The 20941-nt window shown below is 43.6% G+C and overlaps 1 protein-coding gene across 1 annotated transcript in view; it reads right to left on the bottom strand.

Moving 5' to 3' along the window:
* The window catches only part of DUS4L (dihydrouridine synthase 4 like), a 37816-nt gene that overhangs the window by 15873 nt on the left and 1002 nt on the right, over window positions 1-20941 (bottom strand). Inside the window, exons 2-5 of the mRNA XM_077472437.1 lie at window positions 18928-19059; window positions 14738-14859; window positions 8811-8928; window positions 4987-5109 (exon numbers count right to left, since the gene is read on the bottom strand). Coding sequence (XP_077328563.1) covers window positions 4987-5109; window positions 8811-8928; window positions 14738-14859; window positions 18928-19058 — 494 coding nt within the window. The 5' untranslated portion in view covers window position 19059. The remainder of the gene's footprint in view (window positions 1-4986; window positions 5110-8810; window positions 8929-14737; window positions 14860-18927; window positions 19060-20941) is intronic.

Below are 20941 nucleotides of genomic sequence, written 5' to 3'. Positions count from 1 at the left end.
TAAATACACAAAAACTGGTAATCAAAACTTCTGGATGAAAAAAAAAGGGCTAACTTTACCGTTTTTTTTTTTTAATCGGTGTATTTTTCCCTAAAAAATTGCGTTTGAAAGACCTCTGCGCAAATACCGCATAACATAAATTGCAACAACCGCTATTTTATTCCCTAGGGTCTCTGCTAAAAAAATATATATAATTTTTGGGGGTTCTAAGTGATTTTCTAGCAGAAAATACAGGATTTTTACTTGTAAGCAACAAGTGTCAGAAAAGATTTAGTTTTTAAATGGTTAAACTGAGAACTCTACACAGGGAGTTCAGTCCATTGAAGAAGAAACATTGTATCGCTTTGATCTTTTCTTGGCAGATTGCCCACAGAGGAGAAAAGTAGCTTCACTGAAAACTTCAGGCAACTTACATTGACTTCTATTACAGAGGTCTTTTGCAAGTCTCGCTGAACATATAATCAGCCTTTTTATCAGCACACCTCTAATTGGAAGGCTGTATAAAATGATTCTTTACACTGGTATACAGATTTTACCATGACACAGAGGTTTTCCCTTAACGTCTATGCAAAACTGATGCTGCAATTTCTGTTTTCAAGAACCTTCCAGCTTTATTCTTTTCACCATTTGAGAGGGTTTCACTTTTTTTTTTTTTAGTGGCCTTTAACTAGAACAAAAAACAGGGTTCAACCCACTGCGTCAAGATATGCATGTCCCATTAAAGAGGAAGTAAACTCTCCCACTCTGATGCTTCTTTTCATTTAGTCCATTATAATAACATAACATAACTTGTACAGGGATAGGGGTAGGCACTCACTCAGGTTGAACTGGATGGACTGGTGTCTTTATTCAACCTTACTAACTATGAAACTATAAGTAATTATCAAAGTATAGCCACTGTAATCCAGCCCAAATCGCATATTACTTACTGTTTAAAGAAACTTTAAAAAACTTGTTTCCAGGGGTTAGGCAGCACCATCTTAAGTATTTGTTTCTGAGTCCACAGTGGAGTGTATTTCCACCCTTACATTGAGCACTTCCTGTACTGTTAACCAAGCCTCCTTCTCAATCCAACGTTTCTATGGCAACCCTGCTTCCCTGTTCATAGCTGACTTGTTTTATTTCATAGTATTTACTTGTGCTGATTACCTAATGTTTGCCTGTATGAGTCCTATCAGCTTCAGCTGATAAGACCGAAGTACTACTGTCCTATTCCCTGGTTTACACTGTATGTCACATGGTCACATGGTGTGTAGAGGGAAGCTCTGGGTGATTAGCAGCCTCCTGGGAGTTCAGTGTTGTGTCCTAGTAAGTCCTGATAATAGATAAATAAGACATAGAGTGTCTGACGTAAATCAGGGGAGATCTGGGCATGCTCAGTGACGTTTTTCTAAAGAACAAAAAGGATTACAACAATACTAAGCAAGTAAGGAGATATCTACAACCACTTTAAGGCAAAGGCTCTTGTGCCAGAAACAAAGCAATCATGCCATCAAAGAACACCAAGTTGTGTTGGCAATAGTTCTTGTGTCAAACTCTAATCAGGCCTAGGACAGACGGTGTGGGAACAACTTTGTTCCCTCATTGAACAAACCCCCCCCCCCCCCAAAAAAAAAACACACAAGTAAGAAAACTGCATAGAAAAGCCCCTGCTTACTTGAATGCCACAAGCACCTGATGTTGTTATGGATGCCACTGAACTACCAGAATCCATTATTGCAAAACAGCATAGCAGAGCCAAATGACCCTTAAAAAATGTCTGGTCCAGAGTCCTTGAGTTGCTGAGATATAAGCCTCAGCTGAAAACCAACCAGTATCTCTGTGTTGCACAGGGGGGGGGGGGGGGGGGGGGGTTCATGGCCATAATGCTCCACCCCTTCTGGTAGTAGTGCAATTTGGAAAAGGGACTGGGATCACTGAACAATATGGAGAGGAGAGAGCTACACACCTCCCTAATGGCCAGCAAGTCACCGGGCAATCCAGACTATCTCTGATCACTAGAGAGAAATCGCTCCAGTACATGCCTTGGCCATAAGAGGGATGCCTGCGGGCTTGAGGATTACCTTGAAAGAAAGGTCTATGGAACACTCCTGTCCATAGACCTGGTGTACATTGGGGAGGATCCTCCTTTTAAAGATTTGTCTGGTGGCGTTTTTGGTTAGGATGGGTAGAGCTGCATTCTCCTATCCACTGTCCCAAAAGATGACTGAGGAGAAAAGTGATCTTGTAAAAGGTCCTAACATATTGTAAAATCTGATTTTGGCATGTGGTTCTGAGGGGTTGGGTATTATTTAATGAAGAACCGCTGTCAAGAAAAACCTTGTATTTTGCTTACTGTAAGGCAGGCCAAGGATTATACAATGTTCTTTCCTTCCACCATTCCTCCCTCAGCGCTATTTGTCAGAACGCAACAATTTGTGTTGCCAGCTGTAGCCGGCAGCACTAATCATTTGGGAAAACCCAACAGGCTGATTGTACACAAGTCAATCGATAGATCAACTTGTGTCTATCCAGGGTGCCCATATATGGATCAAAATTCACTGGTCCCCGCTGAACCAGCCAAATTTTGATCCATGCATGGCTGGCTTAAGTTGTTTGTACGCATTAATTGATAGCGTGTGCTATAATTTATTATATATTTTTTTCACATTCCTTATTTATATTCTTATTTTAATTCTGAAAAAAGCAAAAAATAAAAAATAAAAAGAGCTGTTGCGACAAGCCCAAGCACCTCTGGCAGTCTCAAAATTTGTCGCAACAGCTGTATGTGTCACTTTTGCTGCGTAGCTGGATCGGCATGTATTTATGGAAAAAAATAAAAGGCAAGTGAAATTAGAAAGACTTTAAATGGAATACTAACATCACATAGTGCAGACAGTTTATCAGGATACAATATATTCATCACAATAGTTAGGGAAGTGAAATAGTGGGTTTCGTGAAATAGGCACCATGCAGTAATCCATACAGAGGAATCAGAATAAATATTTTACTAATGACACATTTAACAATGTGAATAATGACTAGTATCGTGCTGAACAGTCACGTGCCCCAGATGACTGACAGGAGGGACGGGGCAGAGCTGAGCCCTTCCTGCGCCAAGGGGAAGTGACGTTGAGAGCCCAGGCACTGAAGGAGGCAGACTACGAGGGACCCCCTAGCAACAGGCATTTAGAGGTGAGTTAAAAAAATTATAATTTCCAAATATTTTTTATTTTATTTATTTTTTTAGGAATTTTGGTGAATTCTTTTTTTTTTTTTTTTTATGTGCAACACCACTTTAAGGAGTCCCAAATCAAAGGCGAAATGAAGTAAAAGATAAATGACTATTACATAACTGTTACAACCTAACTACAATCTACTGCATTTAGATTTAGATAGCTATACAATTGTATTTATCTAAGATCCAAAGCACTTATAAATTATGGACGAGATTTTTTGCTGCATCTCGGCACATTTTTAAGCTGTCTACACGTGTTTTATCAAATTGCATAATTGTAAGGCAGACAGTTATACTTCATAGTGGCTGAATCTAAAGGAAACTGCACAGACATTGTACACCTAGACTGTGATGTGTGTGGTTATCTGAATATTAAAATGTCACTCTTCAAGTAAGTCTAGTTAGATTATGCAATAAGTCAGTTAACAGGTAAGTATAGCTTTGCTGACATAAATGTTAAGTCTTTTTCAATAGCCTAAATTCTGCCCCCTAAAATGCCTGTAAAAATAGAACTAGCTAATCTATACTCTGGCAATGCTCAGCAGTGACATCAATACAGCAGAATGAGTTGACTGTTGGATTGGGTACTGAGGAGTGATTCGGCTGTGCAGAAGTGCACATTTTACTTGTGAATGAATACTGGGGAGTGAACTAGGCATACAGTAGCGCACATTTTACGAGGCACCGATATTGGTGAATTAGCTGTGCATGCTGCACGAGGGCTTTGTTCTTGTACTCAATTTCCTCTGTGCAGGAAATCATCGACTCCACTTAATTTTCTATGTGTGCAGGGCCTCATTCTGATGTGCAGTAAATCAGTGACTTCTCTAAAAAGTAAGCATTAACTGCTTCCGGACCGCCCCACGTACATTTACTGCAGCAGGTACGTGATTTCATCCATGCGGTTTAGGGGGTACTTGTGTGCCGCTCCTGCTGTGATTGAACACAGTGAGAGCCAAACAGCGGGTCCAGCAGCCGTGACCCGCCGACCTTTCACAGGAGAGACAGAGCAGCGGTGTGCTGATGTAGACAAACACATTGCTGCTCTGTCAGGGAGAAGATGAGAGAGATCATGTTTCAGCAAGGCCCAATCACGATCTCTTTTTCTCCAGTGAATCCACTCCCCCAAAGATAGAAAGCACCTCCTAGGGAACACATTTAACCCCCTGATCGCCCCTGTAGTTAACCCCGTCCCTGCCAGTATCATTTATACAGGGATCAGTGCATTTTCTTTTTTTTAGCACTGATCACTGTATGGGTGTCACTGGTCACCAAAACGTGTCACTTTAACCTTTTTTTGGCTGCATTACTACCGGACACATGACCTCAATCCCCCTGCATTGCCATGCAGAGCTGGCAGCGGGCGTGTGAAAGCATCATGAGAAGGTACATGATGTGCATAAGTCACAAAAAGGTGGGAATGAGTTGGGAAGAACTGGCTGGCTGGGGAGTACTGGGACAGAAAACGGTATGCGAACATATGACATGCATATATCACAAGGAGGGGGGAATTAGAGGCAGGACTGAGTAGGGAAGAATGGAGCCAACTGGCTGGGGAGACCTGGGACTGACAATGGTAAGTGTCAGTAAGCAGCCACATTCAGCTGTGTAAAATCAGCCACTGTCGGTCTAAGAGAGGAGCTTGATTAGATATGTTTCTAAATCAGCCAATTATAAAACTAAATAGTGGATACTACAAGAATCAATAACAGTAATCATAGAACTCTAGAGCAGATTCTCATCTGGAATTCTACTTTAAACAACATTACCTTATTTTGATTGACACTGAAAAGTTTGGGTTTTCGACTCGGTTTCGTACTTGTCTCACCATATCGCTGACTAAATCCGGCTGGTTTATTAAGCAAGCCCCATAGCCTTCAGACATTGCCCACCTTTTAAAGAAAAACACAATAGTAATATTATGCATAAACTACAAATGACAGAATGGAGCAATGGATTAAAGGGCTAAAAAAAAACAACTGGAGTAAATTGGTGACAAATTAACCCAACCTGATACATAGTGTTCTGGGTGACAATAGAGATTAAATGCAATCATGTAAGACCCATAGGTTTCATTAAAGTATAACTAAAGGCAAAACTTTTATTTAATTTTTTTTAACCACTTCAGCCCCGGAAGATTTGGCTGCTCAATGACCAGGCCATTTTTTGAGAAAAAAAAAGCACTGCGTTGCTTTAAAAGATAATTGCGCGGCCGTACCCCATACTCATTCACATGGTAGGGCGTGGGATCTGGGGCCCCCCCTTGTAAAAGGGGGCATTCAAGTTCGGATAAGCCCTCCGCGCCACGCAACCACCGCCTAGGGAAGGTCTTTGTCCACATCAACATGGGGACAACGTGGCCCTGCTCCAAAGCACCGACTCCCCCATGTTGGATGCATGTGGCCTGGTACGGTCCAGGAGTGTGGCAGGGGGGTGCGTTTGCTCCTCCACTTTCCTGACCGGTCAGACTGCATGGTCGGATAAGGGTCTGGTATGGATTCTGGGGGGGAGACCCCACAATGTTTAAAAAAAAAATAAAAAAAATTTGGTGTGGGGCTTCCCCTCAAAATCCATACTAGACTGAAGGGTCCGATATGGTCTTTGCGTGGGGGACCCCACGCCTTTTTTTTTTATGTGGGGTTCCCCTCAAGATCCTAAGAGCACAAGTCACATGCCACAAGTTGGATCACTTAAGATGATGATCCTGACTTCCATTCAAATCACAGGGCTGAAATCGTGCCCAAGTCAGACCAAAGTGCAGGAAGCATTTTGAAAGTCTGATCAACACAAGTCGGACCGGTTAACCTCCCTGGCGGTATTCCAAAGTCTGGCTTGGGGTGGAATTTCAGTACCATTAGTGGTAACCCCGAGCCAGACTCGGGATTGCATCGCAGGATACAGGGAAAGTTACTTACCTTGTCCCCTGGATCCTGTGATGTCTCCCTGCTGTGTGTACGAGCTATCTCCTCGCTTGATTCACACAGTGCCGAGTTCCGCCGGGCTCCTTCCCTGCGAGCATTGCGACACATGGGGCGGAGAACGGTACCAAATTCAAAAAAGTTAAAACACAGTACATATACAGTACACTGTAATCTTACAGATTACAGTACTGTATAAAAAATGACACATCCCCTTTGTCCCTAGTGGTCTGTCCAGTGCCCTGCATGCACTTTCATATTATAAATACTGTTTTTTCTGCCGGGAATTTGGAGATTGTCCATAGCAACCAAAAAGTGTCCCTTTATGTCAAAAGTGTTTTTAGACCAGCTAGAAAACAGCGATAATAAATTAGAATCACTTGGAGAATTGAGCGATAATGATTTATGGGGAAATTCATCATCAAACACTAAATCTAATGACAGCGGCCGTCACTGCTGTCAAAGTCAGCAAGCAAATCGGGAGAGAGAGGGGGTAGGCAGGGACGGGGCTCTGTGTCTGAATGGACACAGGGAGCTGTGACTCGGCTCGTGTGTTCCCATAGCAAGCTGCTTGCTGTAAGGGCACTGAACAGGAGGGAGGGGCCAGGAGCACAGAAGAGGGACCCGAGAAGAGGAGGATCCAGGCTGCTCTGTGCAAATCCACTGCAACAGAGCAGGTAAGTATGACATGTTTGTCATTTTTAAGTGGAAAAAAAGGGAGACTTTACAATCACTTTAAGATGGCTGTCAAAGGGAACTATTGATTTTGACATGTCATGCAACTTGTGCTCTGGAAGTCAGAGCTTATGTCGGATCAGTGTGAACCACCCTGAAGATTAGGCAATGACATTTGCTAAAATTCTTTCAGTGATCTGAAAAGGATTGTTTTTTTTTTTTTTTTAACTAACAAAAGTAGTTTCATTTCAAAGGGCTCAGTTCACCTTTGCCACTGAAAATCCAATTTCAGCATGCCAGTCTTCATGTGCATAATTATTTCTTTGAAGAATTAGCTTACCCTGTGTTCTGGTATCCTACATTTTCTGTCTCTTATATAAAAAAAACAAAAAACAAACAGCTGCAAAGCTTTTCTGGGATTGCAGTTCAGTGCCCTGATATGATACTAAATCTTCATGAATTCAATACATTCTCAAGCCTAGTGCACATGATGAGAAAATTGGACACAAAAAAGCGATCATCCGATAATCTATTTGCTAGTAAACAGCTTTTAAGAGCCAACAGTTTATGCAAAAATATCCGAAGGGACAAACGCAAAAATATTTCTTGTAAAATAACAGAAGGAATGATTTTTGTTTAATTGGTATTTGTAGGAAAATTTAGCGACCAAGACCGTGCATGCTCGGAAAACGAATGAATACATTACAATACATTACCATCAATTCCGAAGTTGTATTCTGTTGTATGAGAATTTTCCTAACTTTAGTAAACTCTTCATTTTCGATATGAGACTAGCATGCAAAAAAATATTTGCCCTATAGTCTCATCGTGTGTATCAGGCTTCAGAATGCCTTCATAGGTGGGGAGAGAGGGATGGGAACAAGCATTTCATCTTTAGAGATGGATGAGATAATTTCTCCTCCCTTGTGTGACAAGGGGAGGGACAGCCTGAGGGGACACACATGAGCTCCATGCTTGTCCCAGTAACCAAGGGGCAGGTTAACGTCCACAGATTGCTCGCAGGGGGAGAATGACAGCATTGATTTTAAACAAGAACAACAATGTACCATCTGTCCTAACTTTTAGCAGGGACAAAGCTGAACAGCCAGAAGGCATGCTTTAAATTGCTATACACTGGAAACCACGGTTGGACTTAAGTAGAATTTCAGCCTAAACCTCACTAGCCCTAAAAAAAAAAAAAAAAAAAAAAAAAAAAAAAAAAGTCTCCGCCCCTCAACTAACACCTATGGCGAGTAATCTGTGTTCAAAAGATGTCTATACTTACCTATTTTCCTCCCTCTCTGGTCCAGTCATGTGATTCATTGTGTCAGCCTGTGGAAGCTGCAGGGGAGAGGGGAAAGCTCTCGACAATGGCTGGGAGATTCTGGGAGTGATGACGTCACCGATAGGCTCCCGTGTCAGACATTGTCGGCGCTCCATCCTCCCGAACTGCAGCCAGGGGAATCAGATCATGTGACCGGACCAAAGCAGGCTGAAAATAGGCTAGTATATAAATCTTGTTTACACAGCTAAGTCAGCATAAGTGTTAGGAGGTGGGAAAGGACATGTTTAAGACTAGTTCGGTTTAGGCTGGAATTATACTTTTCAACTGAAGATTTGTAAAAAGCGGTGATCACACAAACACTTTATAATGCGCTACTTATTGCAACCTGTCATAGGAAGCAGTTGGTTTGGGTAAAAAAATAAAAATAAATCTGACCTTTCTGCCATACTGGAAATGTGGAATGGCTTAAATTTTTGGTAGTCTATGGATGAGAACAGGTATGCCTAAATATTCTGCTTCTGTATCCTGACAGCTGCCACAGAGCTTATGGTTCAAAAAAGTCACTGCAACTCAGCAAATAAACAAACATGTTGGATGTCCCAGATGGCGGAACTGTACCACAGTAATGTATTTGTAAGCCAAAAGATAAAAGTAACATGGTATCAGTCAAAATATGAATTATGAATAACACTAGCTATAGAAAGATCAGACTTACCTCTGAGGACACCCACAATTTAGATCAATGCCACCAGCAAAAGGACTTAAAAGATGGGCTGCATCAGCTAAAACCTTTGCTTCTTTAGCAGCAAACTGTACAACAAGAGGATGATCTCCTACGAAAACGTTAGATGTTTGTCTGTTAGAAAATGGCAGTAAAAACGAATAAAAGCACTTTTAGGAACATTTAGGGGTCTATATATAAATGTATTTACCCAAAATTCACATATTTTCCTAATTGGATTCAAATGCAAAAATGTGTGAATCTTTTATAAATAGACCCTTTAATGTCTGTAGAAAAACTAAAAAAAACTTTAGTGGAGAAGTGTAGGAAACGAAACTTGAGTTTAAGACAACATTTTTTTGTTTTAGATAGAGAAGGGAGGGTAAGCTATGATTTCACGGTTTTTAGAGCCTCTGCTAGAGAGATTTCCCAATAGCACAACACGGAGTGAAAGAAAATATTCCCAAAGTAATACCTGTATACGTGGTCTAAATGTGGTCTTTTCTGTTTCAATGATTTTTATTTAAGTTTACAGGAGAATTAGAAAGTTAAAAGATTGAACAACGCATCATAAAGCTGTATCGCAGTACAGAGACCATTTTGGGAAGAGTTTTAACATCTGATGGCCCGCACAACTGTTACTGCTCATTACCCCATATCAGGGATAGAGAATAAAAAAGGAAAAATTATACAACAAAACAACATTTCTGCACCCTGGAGGCGACTATAAGTATAGTATTGAATGAACCCTTAGATCTTTTGGTGGCATTATCTCCACAACTCTGTAGCATTCCAGTATAGTTGCCTTGATCCATCTGGCTAGCGTTTTCTTGGGGCGCTTGTTTACCTTTTTGTTTGCCAGCGTAAAGGACGAATAGAGCTCTGAACTCATCGGTACTGAAGAAGACATCTTCTAACATCTAGAAGACTTAGTTCTTGTTCTTTGCTATTATCCGATGAACTACAAAATGAAGGTAGTATTATATCCTGGGATTTATGAAAAGTTGATGTTACTTTTGGTGCAAATCCCGGATCTGTTAGAATCGTCCTTCAATCATCGTGAATTTTGAGAAAAGGCTCTCTGACAGAGCCTGTATTTCCCCTAACCTACATGCTGTAGTGATAGCCATGGGACAAACAGTTTTGAGTTGTCAGCAGGCGTAAAGATGTTTCTTGTAGCGGCTCAAAGGGAATTTTGATGATCCCCCTCAGTACCATGAACAGATCCCATGTGGGACATTTTTGTGTCTTGGGTGGTCTGCATTTTGCCAACGCTCTGCAAAAGCATGAGATCATCGTGTCTTCTTGTAGCGTCCGTTCTATATACACACCGACATTGCTGCTATCTGGACCTTCAGCGTACTGAGTGCTAGGCCATTATCAGAACACTGCTGTAATCAGTGTATCCATCTTTGGTCTGTTATTTTCAGCGCAACAGCTGTTAACTTTTCTCCAGGTCCTTCTGTAGATGGCCCTGGTGTATGGCTTCCTAGCGCTCAGAAGCGTTGCCACCACTTTATCTGAGAGTCCTTTCGATCTCAGGATGTCTCGCTCAGTAACAAGGCCACCCATTTAAAGATTTCTTGTCTTAGGCCTGTTGGGTGTCCCTGACACATCAGGTCATCCCCATGAGGAACTAGAAAGGGCTCTTCTGTGGATAGACTGAGGAGCTGAGAGAACCAGGCTCTCTTGGGCCAATATGGTGCTATCAGTATGAGCTTTGTTCGCTGTAGGAATTGTAGGAATTTCTTCACCACCTAAGGAACCAGATGTACCGGAGGGAAGGCGTAGCACATTTTGAAATTCCATGGGTTTTGGAGCGCGTCTATCCCTAGAAGCTGGTCTTCTGGGCTTAGCAAGAAGAATTCCTTCACCTGGTTGTTTTTCTGGGATGTTAATAGATCTATATTTGGTACTCCCCAGCAGGCTGTAATTTCCCTGAACACCTCTGGGTGTAATACCCATTGCGCTTGGGAGATCTCTTGGTGGCTGGGGAAGTCCGCCACTTGATTGTTTTCCCCCTTTAGGTGGACTGCTCCCAGCGACAGTAGGTTCCCTCCTGCCCATCGACATATCTGGTTGGAGATGTGGCTTAAGGAGGGGCTCCTCGTGCCCCCTTGTTTGTTCACATAAGCTACTGCCATGGTATTGTCCAACAGGATCAGGGTGTGATGACTTCTTAGTTGGTCTTGGAAGTGTTCTATGGCTTTGGCTATTGCCATAAGTTCCCTCCAATTCAAAGACGCCTGGGCTTGTTCTGGGGACCATCTCCCCTGAGCAGGTTGCCCTGCTAGGTGGGCTCCCCATCCTCAACTGTGCGCGTCATTGTGGTCAATTTTGCGTGAGGTTGGGAAAGACCATACCAGACCTTGGTTTAAATTTGTGTGGATCCTCCACCACCAGAGCAACCTCTTCACGGAGGTTGGGAGTAAGAGCGTCCTGTCCAGATGTTCTTGTTGATTTCTTAAGAGAAAGACTTGTACGGGCCTTAGATGATATTTGGCCCATTGAACTGCTGGTATCGTTGAGGTCATCAGACCCAGAACTGACATCAGCTCCCTGATGGATATCGAGAGGTTGTTCTCTACAGAACTTACTCTCTTAAAGAGGCCTTGGATCTTCTCCTCCGGTATGGACATCTTCTGCTCTATGGAGTTGAGCAGATATCCCAGAAACCGGATGTTCTGAGTGGGACACAGGTTGGATTTGTCAATCCAGTCCATTGACTTCAGCCATAGTTGAGCTTCTGTGAGGTCTTTTACCAGCTGTACTGCTGACAGTGCTGCGAATAGTAGGTCGTCAGTCGAACAGTCTCTGGGGGAGGCAGGGTTTTTTTCTTCTTACACTTATTACATTTATAACGCCTTCCGCTGATCCAGTGAGTGAAGGATTGTGTATATGAGATTGTATGATTTTTTTTTAATTGGTTGAACTAGATGGATTTGTGTGTTTTTATTTTCAAACAGACCAACTATGTAACAGCTGTGACTGGCCCACAGCTATCACATGGTACAGGGTGCTGTGACTGGCACAGGTACCATGTGATAGCTGTGGGCTAATTAGAGCACAGCTGTTATGAATGAAACCCATTCATAACAGTTGTGTTTACATCGAGAGCGGCTAGATACAGGGAGCTGCAATCCGCTGTGTCCGGTGGTCACAGGAGTGGCACTCTGTGTGCCATTAAGCTGGAGACATACATGTACATGATCCAGCCTGCCCTTGTTGATCTGACAAAGTAAATGTACTGTGACTGAGAAGCAAGCAGTTAAAGACACACCAAATATTTTTGATGAAAGGTCTGGACTGCAGGCAGACCAGTTAAGCACCCAGACTCTTCTACTACAAAATTCTCTGGTCATGTATGCAGTATGTGGTTTAGCATTGTCCTGCTGAAATACGCAAAGCCTTTCCTGAAAAAGATGTTGTCTGGATGGGGAGCATGCTGGATATATCTTTTAGCATTAATGGTGCCTTTCCTGATGTGCAACCTGCCTAATCCATCTGCACTAAAGCACTCCATACCATCAGAGATGCAGGATTTTGAACTGAGCGCTGACAACAAGCTGAAGGTGTCTTTCCGCTTTAAACTAGAGGACATGGCACAAATGGCCAAAAAGAATGTCAAACTTTGATCCATCTGACTATAGAACAGTTTTTGCATTTTTGGAGCTCAGCCAAATATGTTCACAGACAGTGGTTTTTAGAAGTATTCCCGCGACCATGCAGTGATGCCCATCACAGAATCATGCCTGTTTTAATGCAGCGCCGAAGATCATGGGCATCCAATATTGTGTTTCGGCCTTGTCCCTTGCGCACAGAGATTTCTTCAGATTCTCTGAATCGTTTGATGATTTTATGTACTGTAGAAGATGATATTTCATTTTTGTAATTTTATGTTCTGATATTATCTGAAATTGTTTGAAAATTTTTAGATGCAGCTTCTCAAAGATTGGTGAACCTCAACCTATCTTTACTTCTGAGACATTCTGACTTTCTAATATGCTCTTTTTATACCCAATCAGGTTACTGACCTGTTGCCAATTAAACTATTTAGATGCAGATGTTCTTCCAGCTCTCTCTAGTTAGTACCACTTACTATTTTAAAAGGACCGTGAATTTTTCTTAAAATTGTACATTTACTCAATTTAAAGCAGAGTTCCACTCAAGAGTGGAACTTCCACTTTAAGGACTCCTTACCCCCTGACATGCCACGATTGGCATGTCATTTTTTTGGGGGGACCGAGACTTTAGGCGGCCGCATCGCTGGATCGTGGGACAGGTGAGTGTGTTTATTAAAAGTCAGCAGCTACACTTTTTGGAGCTGCTGACTTTTGACAGAAAAACTAGTGGAACATTAATATAATGGAAGCTTTAAACATTATATATATTTTCTATTGTGACTAAAATATGGGTCTAGGAGATTTGAAAATCATTCCATTCTGTTTTTATGCAGATTTTACACAGTGCCCAGCTTTTTTGGATTTAAGGCTGTAATTATATCAAAGTTGAACTATGGTAAAAACTTTTTTTCTCATTTTGGATAGAGAAAGGGAGGGTTATAAGTCCTGTCAGAGTGCTGTTCGCCATCTGTGTCCCATTGCGGAAATTTTTCTTCACTTTCTATCCCACAGCCAAACAGGAAGCAAGGAAATCCCTTGCAAATTAGGGGAATTTCTTGGGGACTCCAAGATCATCAGAACTAGTGTCCCCATTGCAAGCTTTCCCCTCTATTACTTTTCTGGGGACAACCCATTTCTTTAATGCCGCGTACACATGACCAGACTTTCTGGCAGACTAGGTCCGAAGGGATTAGTCCGGACAATCCGATCGTGTGTGGGCTAGTCCGATTGTTTTTCGAAAAATAAATCTGACGGACCTAGAAATAGAACATGTTTCAAATCTTTCCGACGGACTCAATTGCAACGGACTAAAATCGGGAAAACCGTTCGTCTGTGTGCTGGTTCGACGGACCAAATACGACGCACGGGAAGCTATTGGCTACTGTCTATTGAACTTCCTTGTTTAGTCCCGTTTACGTCATCACATTCAAAACGAACAGACTTTTCTAACGGACCGTTCGTGTGTCGCCAAGCCTGTTAGTTCGGAAAGTCCATCGGAACTCCCCCGAAAATCCGTTGGGAAGACCATCGGACCTAGTCGGCCAAAAAGTCCGGTCTTGTGTACGCGGCATTACTCTCCCTTGGCAAATAGAGAGGGTTAATCTCCTTATTGGGGGCAGAAGAAGAAATAAAAAACTGTCAGGAGTTCTAATCCATCTCCACCCTATCCAAAACTTAAAACTTGCCTTTAGTTATACTTTCATTTGTAGATCTGGGTCATCAGCTCCATCTAGTGGCCAAAATGCAGAATTGTTCTCTAAAATACCTCAATGAGAAAATATACTGCATTTTACGGACTACATGACATCATAGGAATCGATTATAAAAAATACTGTGCAGCACATCATCTATTCATGCCCAGTTTGCTAAATGCAAAGCACTGCTTAATCAATCTAGGTATAGCCAAATATAGCCATTTATGAAACTTGTAAAAATATTTGTTTACGATATATAGAACAATATTTGGAAACATCTTCAACAAGTCCTTGTGCACATATCTTGCACTGCTTAGAGCCAACCCATTTGACATATCTGTAAGGAAGATGGACAAATATTACTATACTATAATTATTTTACTATATTTTAAACTGCACCTGCTAAAAATCTAGTACAGGCTATTGGTTCCCATGGATAGGTGGATGCAATGTTGGTCACAGAGGGATAAAGGAGTAATGTATGTGGCTCTGCTCAATATCTTAAAGTGATGGATAAACTTCTTATATGTTGGATACAAGGTGTGATGAAAACAGATATGCAAATCAGCACTGTGCTATATTGTGTATGTGCTCAGATGGGTACCTTGGTTTGTGGTGAATTCACTGTCTCTTGCTTTGGCAGACTTGACAAAGTCTGCAGCAACTATCATCGGTGTATAACATAAATCGCAGTCATACTTTCTTACCAGGGTCCTGAAAGCCAGTCTGTAATAGGAAAGAAGACACCATAATTACAACTGTTAAATACATTTAGAACAAGCTTTACCTTTTTACACAAAATTCACTATTGCTTGGATCACTTTGAAATGAAGCTTGCTCTAGACTTGATATGGTGGTCCGATGTCCACTGTGACCTGTTAAAGGTCCACCATGACTTATATGATTTAAAAGGGAGTTCTAAAAAAAGATAAATAGTACTACTATAGTAGTGCCTTTGTTAACAAGCGATTAACCCCAATCAACCCCAAGTAACACCTTTATTGCAATAGCTATTATTTTTTAGATTTTTTTTATATTTCTGCTTGTTTAACCATTATCATTAAAAAAAAATGTTTCATTTATTTTGTTAGCTTTTTTTTTGTTCAGTATCAAACAAAAAAAAAAAAAGTGAGAAAAAGGCAAAAAAAGTCTTATTTGCAAAATAAACTGTCATGCTTTGTACGAGAAGCATCATTTTAAACAGGACAAACAATAGAATAAAATGTATATTTTAATTTACATCAAATTACATTTTTGAAACTAACTTTTTTTTTTCATTTTTACATCCATAGATTACATGGGAGAAAAAAATATTTTTTGCAAGGCGGTGTTACCAAAGTCCAGAGGAAGTAGCAGCCACACTGCCGGGACAGTGGGGAATTGGGACATAAACGCCAGGCCTTTGTTTAAAACAGTGAACTGGAAGGGGGGAGGTATATATATAGCCAGAAGGAGAAGGTCTTGACCGTTAAGCTTGGCATGTAGGAAAAGATATCTTCCCTCGGGATCCGATTTAAGCAAGAGAAGTAAAAATTGTACTGACTTAGACACCAGTAGCGCCACTCCCCTGGAATTGGTAGAAAACGGGGCCTGGTACACCCAACCCACCCAGGGTTTCTTAAGTGTTAACATAAGTTGACCAGTAAGATGCGTCTCAACCAGCACTATTACATCTGCCCTCTTAGCTTTAAGATAAGTCAGGACTGCACTGCGTTTCTGTTTTGCCCTGATCCCCCTAACATTCAAAGTAAGGCACTTCAAGCTACTCATTGTAAGGTAAACAAAAATTTACTAAGGAGGAAGAGCCATTTCCCCCTCCCACCTCCCACATCATAGAGGGTATAAGCAGAACACCCAGCCCACTGTCGCACATGTAAACGAACCAACATTTGATTGTCATAATCTGGCATAATAAACACCAACGTTTGAAAACTACAGAACTGTACACTAAAAAACATACAATATAACAAACACCGGACCGTCCGGCGCAGCCCCGTCCCAGCCAAAGGGCCGAAGACAGGGGCCAACACCGACCGGTCCAGGGAAACCAAGCTTGAAACATGAAATCACAGTTCCGCGACTTACGGAACCATATAGAGGTCCCATTATAAAACAAACCTAGTGTGACGGTTAAACTCTGAAAAACGAACAAAACCATGAGGAGCATCCACGGATAGTCACAAGGGGGTGGGATACAGCATGGAGGCCACCGTCCCGTATCCGCCCGGGGTGCCATAATGGGTCCGAGTCCACTGTAAAGACACAGAATGTTCAGCAGGCATGTGATTAGCTGAATATCCATAGCAATGACACGTGCAAGTCTGGAAGATGGCGGCCATTACGGTTCAGAATAGTGGAAGGGTGGGGAGAGTGGGCCGGGGGGAAGAAAAAGGTGGCAGCCCAGGAACCCCAGGCACAAGAGGGCCGGGGGAGCACAAAAGGGGTGCGGGATAGGATCGGGGGGGGGCCAAGGGGCCAGCAGCAGGGGAAATATCCAGTGCAGGCCACAGCGTCCACCAGGGCAAACGGTTCAGGGTGAGAAAAAGTACAGTACCTTGTCACAGGACAGGCCCCCGGTGTAGCCAGGGAAGCAGGTCCAAAGTGCCTCGTTCCCCTGGTTCCCCATCAAACTGGCTGCCACAGTGCCCAGTAAAACCAAGGGGGCTCAGGCTGCCTCTCGCGCTGGTGCTGCCCTGCTCTCCAGCCACCCAAACACCGCCTCCGGGGTATCAAAGAAATGAGCCCTGTCCTCTCCCGCAACTTGGAGCCGGGCTGGAAAAAGCATGGCGTACGAGTAGTGATGTATGCGCAGCTGGCGCTTAGCTTCAGCGAAGGGTGCCCTCTTCTTTTGAACCTCCGCTGAGAAATCCGGGAAAACCTTGAGCTCAGTGTTGTGATAGGGGATGTTGCCTTTCAATCTCACCAGTCTCAGGATCGCATCTCGGTCTCTGAAGTTCAGAAATTTAGCAATGAAGGTTCTAGGAGGAGCCCCCTTCAGGCATGCGATGGGCCCTCTCCACCACAAAGGACGAGGAAAACTCTGCACGGCCAAAGGAGGTGATCAGTAGTTGTTCAAGAAACGTGGGGGGATCGTTGCCCTCCTCCCCCTCCGGGAAGGGAGGGTAGGTGTAAGGTGGGTAAAGGATAAGTAATAAAAGTAGGCTGTCGACGTGTAGCTGTATTTTAGGAAGGTTTGCAATTTTTGATGGAAAAATTAATAAAGAATAGTGAAAATAATAATTATAAGCCACGATGATGAGGAACCATGCTGAGATATAAATGAGCTGCAAGGTGATTGAGTCTCCAGCATAGGATTTCTGATGTGGAAAAAATAAAAAAAAAAATAAAAAATGGTTTTCTTGCCACTCTTCCATAAAGGCCAGATTTGTGGAGTGTACGACTAATAGTTGTCCTGTGGACACATTCTCCAACCTGAGCTGTGGATGTCTGCTGCTCCTCCAGAGTTACCATGGGCCTCTTGGCTGCTTCTCTGATTAATGCTCCCCTTTCCTGGCCTGCCAGTTTAGGTGGATGCCAATATCTTGGTAGGTTTGCAGTTGGGCCATACTCTTTCGATTTTCGGATGATGCATTGAACAGTGCTCCATGAGATGTTCAAAGCTTGGGATATTTTTTTATAACCTAACCCCTGCTTTAAACCTCTCTGCAACTTTATCCCTGACCTGTCTGGTGTGTTCCTTGGTCTTCGTGATGCTCTTTGTGCACTAAGGTTCTCTAACAAACCTCTGAGGGCTTCACGGAACAGCTTTATTTATACAGATTAAATTACACATGTGACTAATTAGGTAACTTTTGAAGGCAATTGGTTCCACTAGATTTTAGTTAGGGGTATCAGAGTAAAGGTGGCTAAATACAAATGCACGCCACACTTTTCACATATGTATTTGTAAAAAATTTGGAAAACCATTTATTATTTTCCTTCCACTTCACAATTATGTGCCACTTTGTGAATTTGTGTTGGTCTATCATATAAAATCCCAATAAAATACATTTACGTGTTGGTTGTAACATGACAAAATGTGCAAAATTTCAAGGGGTATGAATATTTTTTCAAGGCACTGTGAACAACACCTGTTGCTGCCAATGTTACTTTCCTTCATGTTGCGTTATGGCTGCATTGGGCAATGCCACTAAACGAACCATGACAGCTCTGGTGTGAACCGGCCCTAAGGCCCCTTGCACACAATCTGAATCTATTTTTCTCAGTAGGGGATCTGTCCTTTGATCCCCTGTTGACCTGAGTGGAGTGGGTGGATGACAGGTTTGTATCCACTCAGCTTATGCACAGCAAACATGGACACAGCCATCTCTGCTCTATGGGCAATCGGATTTTACTTTCGACTGTCCTCCAATCCGATCTGTCCAGATGGGGGGGGAACAGATCCCCTTCCGTTTGTTTTTGTCAGATCGGATTTGGTGGGTAAGTCCATTTACATCTGCCGCTCTATAGAGGAGAATGGAGTGTCCAATTGGGTCTGCCTGAAAAACGGACCGGTGGACCCCATTGTACTGCGTGTGTGAAACAGGCCTAAGAAGGCTCACAGAAAGATGTCACTGTACTTAGCCGATCATAAGTAGCTTAGGCATTCCCTGCCCCACACATATACATGCCCCTTGTACATGTGCCTCTGCCAGGTGCGAATGCCCTGGCTACAGATGGGTGGCCGGGCAAAATGACACCTTCCTGGCAGACATGCTCAGGTGGGTTCGGACAATGATCCCAACACATCCATACCAGAATCAATACATCCATCACAAGTATGCTGACCCTTACTTGGAATATCGAACCATTGGTGCACATATTTTCACCACTTTATTAGTACCAAAGAGATCCAGCGGATTCTGAGGGAGCCCATTTCTTTCATCTCCTTGTGGCAAATACATAGGGACTGGAGAGTGATTCATCCTGCAGAGAGAACACAAAGACTTCATTCAACCTACTACTAGAGCTGCACATCCTCACTAGTCTCACGATTCGGTTTGGATTATCCTGTCAAGAATTCGATTCTGAGATGAATCATGATTACTGTCCATGGCTTTCATCAAAAACCCATCAGTGCAGTCCTATATGTGCCCATCAATGCAGCCTTATCAGTGCTCATTGGTGCAGCCTCAACAGTGCCCATCAAATGCAGCCTCACCAGTGCCCAGATCACACAGAGCGGGGAGCTTAAATTTGAATTGCCTGGCGCCTGCTGTAAATAAAGTCCTGCATCTTGGACCGACTCCTATTATATATGTTAAACAGATTACATTTTTTGCCATTGGATCAGTGTGCTGCCTATCATAGGAACTAGTCTAGAAGGCAGAAGTTTGTTACAGTTGCCGCTGGGCAATTCAAATCCAAGGTCATCATCACAGTGGGAGATCCCCACTCTGTGTGATCACACATACTGACGGAGAGGAGGAAGCAGGGAAGAATTTTGCCAGGGGTGTGCCGGGATGACGTCATTGATGCAATCCCGATTCAGCCGTTCTCTGCATCCATGCAGAATCTTTTAAGACTTATGCCGCGTACACACGATCAAACAATCCGGTGGAAAAGTCCGGCGGACTCAAGTCCGCCGGACAATCTGCCCGTGTGTAGGCTCCGGTGGACTTTTTTTTTACCCAAAAGTCCGGCGGACTAAGAAAGTAGTTTTGCACACCAATCTGTTCGCCAGACTCGCATTTCAGCGGACAGTATGGCCGTGTGTGTGCCAGTCCACCGTACTTTTGAAATGAACGGACTTTTCCCGCCCGGAGAAAAGTCCGCTCATTTAGAGTGCGGCTCCAGGTAGCCGGAGCCAGCGAAGAAGGCGTCGCTGGCCCCGTCACCTGGTATGGACTTAAAGGGGAATGCCTATGCCGAAAAAACGGCGCGGGGGTCCCCCCCTAGGTCCATATCAGACCCTTATCCGAGCACGCTACCCAGCCGGCCAGGAAAGGAGGTGGGGACGAGCGAGCGCCCCCACCCTCCTGAGCCGTACCAGGCCGCGTGCCCTCAACATGGGGGGTGCCTTGGGCAGGGGGGGGGGGCTGCACGGCCTGCTGGCCTCCAGAGGATGCTGGGACTGTGACATCATAATGTATATAAGTTGCCGCACGCTGCGTGTCCTGTCATAGTGACCGGAGACAGTGACGAGGCAACATCTCCAGAAGAGAAGAAAAGATGGTGACGGTGACAGAAGGCCGGGCCACTGCTTGTAAAAGAGCTAGAAGAAGGCGCGATGGCCCCGCAAGAAGAACCGAAGAGGGGGACAAGACCCCCGAAGTCGGAAGAAGACCCCCGGACGGCGGCGAAGAAAAAAGCCGGGCTCCTCTTCTAGTAAAAGAGCTAGCAAAAGATAGCGGAGGAGTCCGGCGAGAAGACCCCCGAAGACGGAAGAAGACCCCCGGACCTGTGCAATAAACTATTTTAACCCTTGTGTGTTGTGTTTTTTTAAACTTTTTTTCACAGGTTAATGAGTAGGGGTACATTGTACCCCATACTCATTCACATAGGGTGGGGGGCCGGGATCCGGGGCCCCTTATTAAAGGGGGCTCACGGATTCCGATAAGCCCCCCGCCCGCAGACCACGACAACCAATGACCAGGGTTATCGGGAAGAGGCCCTTGTCCTCATCAACATGGGGACAAGGTGCTTTGGGGTGGGGGGGCCACGCGGCCCCCCCTTCCCCAAGGCACCCCCCATGTTGAGGGCACGCGGCCTGGTACGGCTCAGGAGGGGGGCACTCGCTCATCCCCACCCCCTTTCCTGGCCAGCTGGATAGCGTGCTCGGATAAGGTTCTGATATGGACCTAGGGGG

Source organism: Lithobates pipiens, unplaced genomic scaffold, assembly GCF_037356315.1.
Source record: "Lithobates pipiens isolate NorthernLeopardFrog02 unplaced genomic scaffold, aLitPip1_a1.2 Scaffold_8, whole genome shotgun sequence".
Lineage (NCBI taxonomy): Eukaryota > Metazoa > Chordata > Amphibia > Anura > Ranidae > Lithobates > Lithobates pipiens.
Note: the sequence above shows the minus strand (reverse complement) of the source record. Positions and strands in the feature narration are given on the sequence as shown.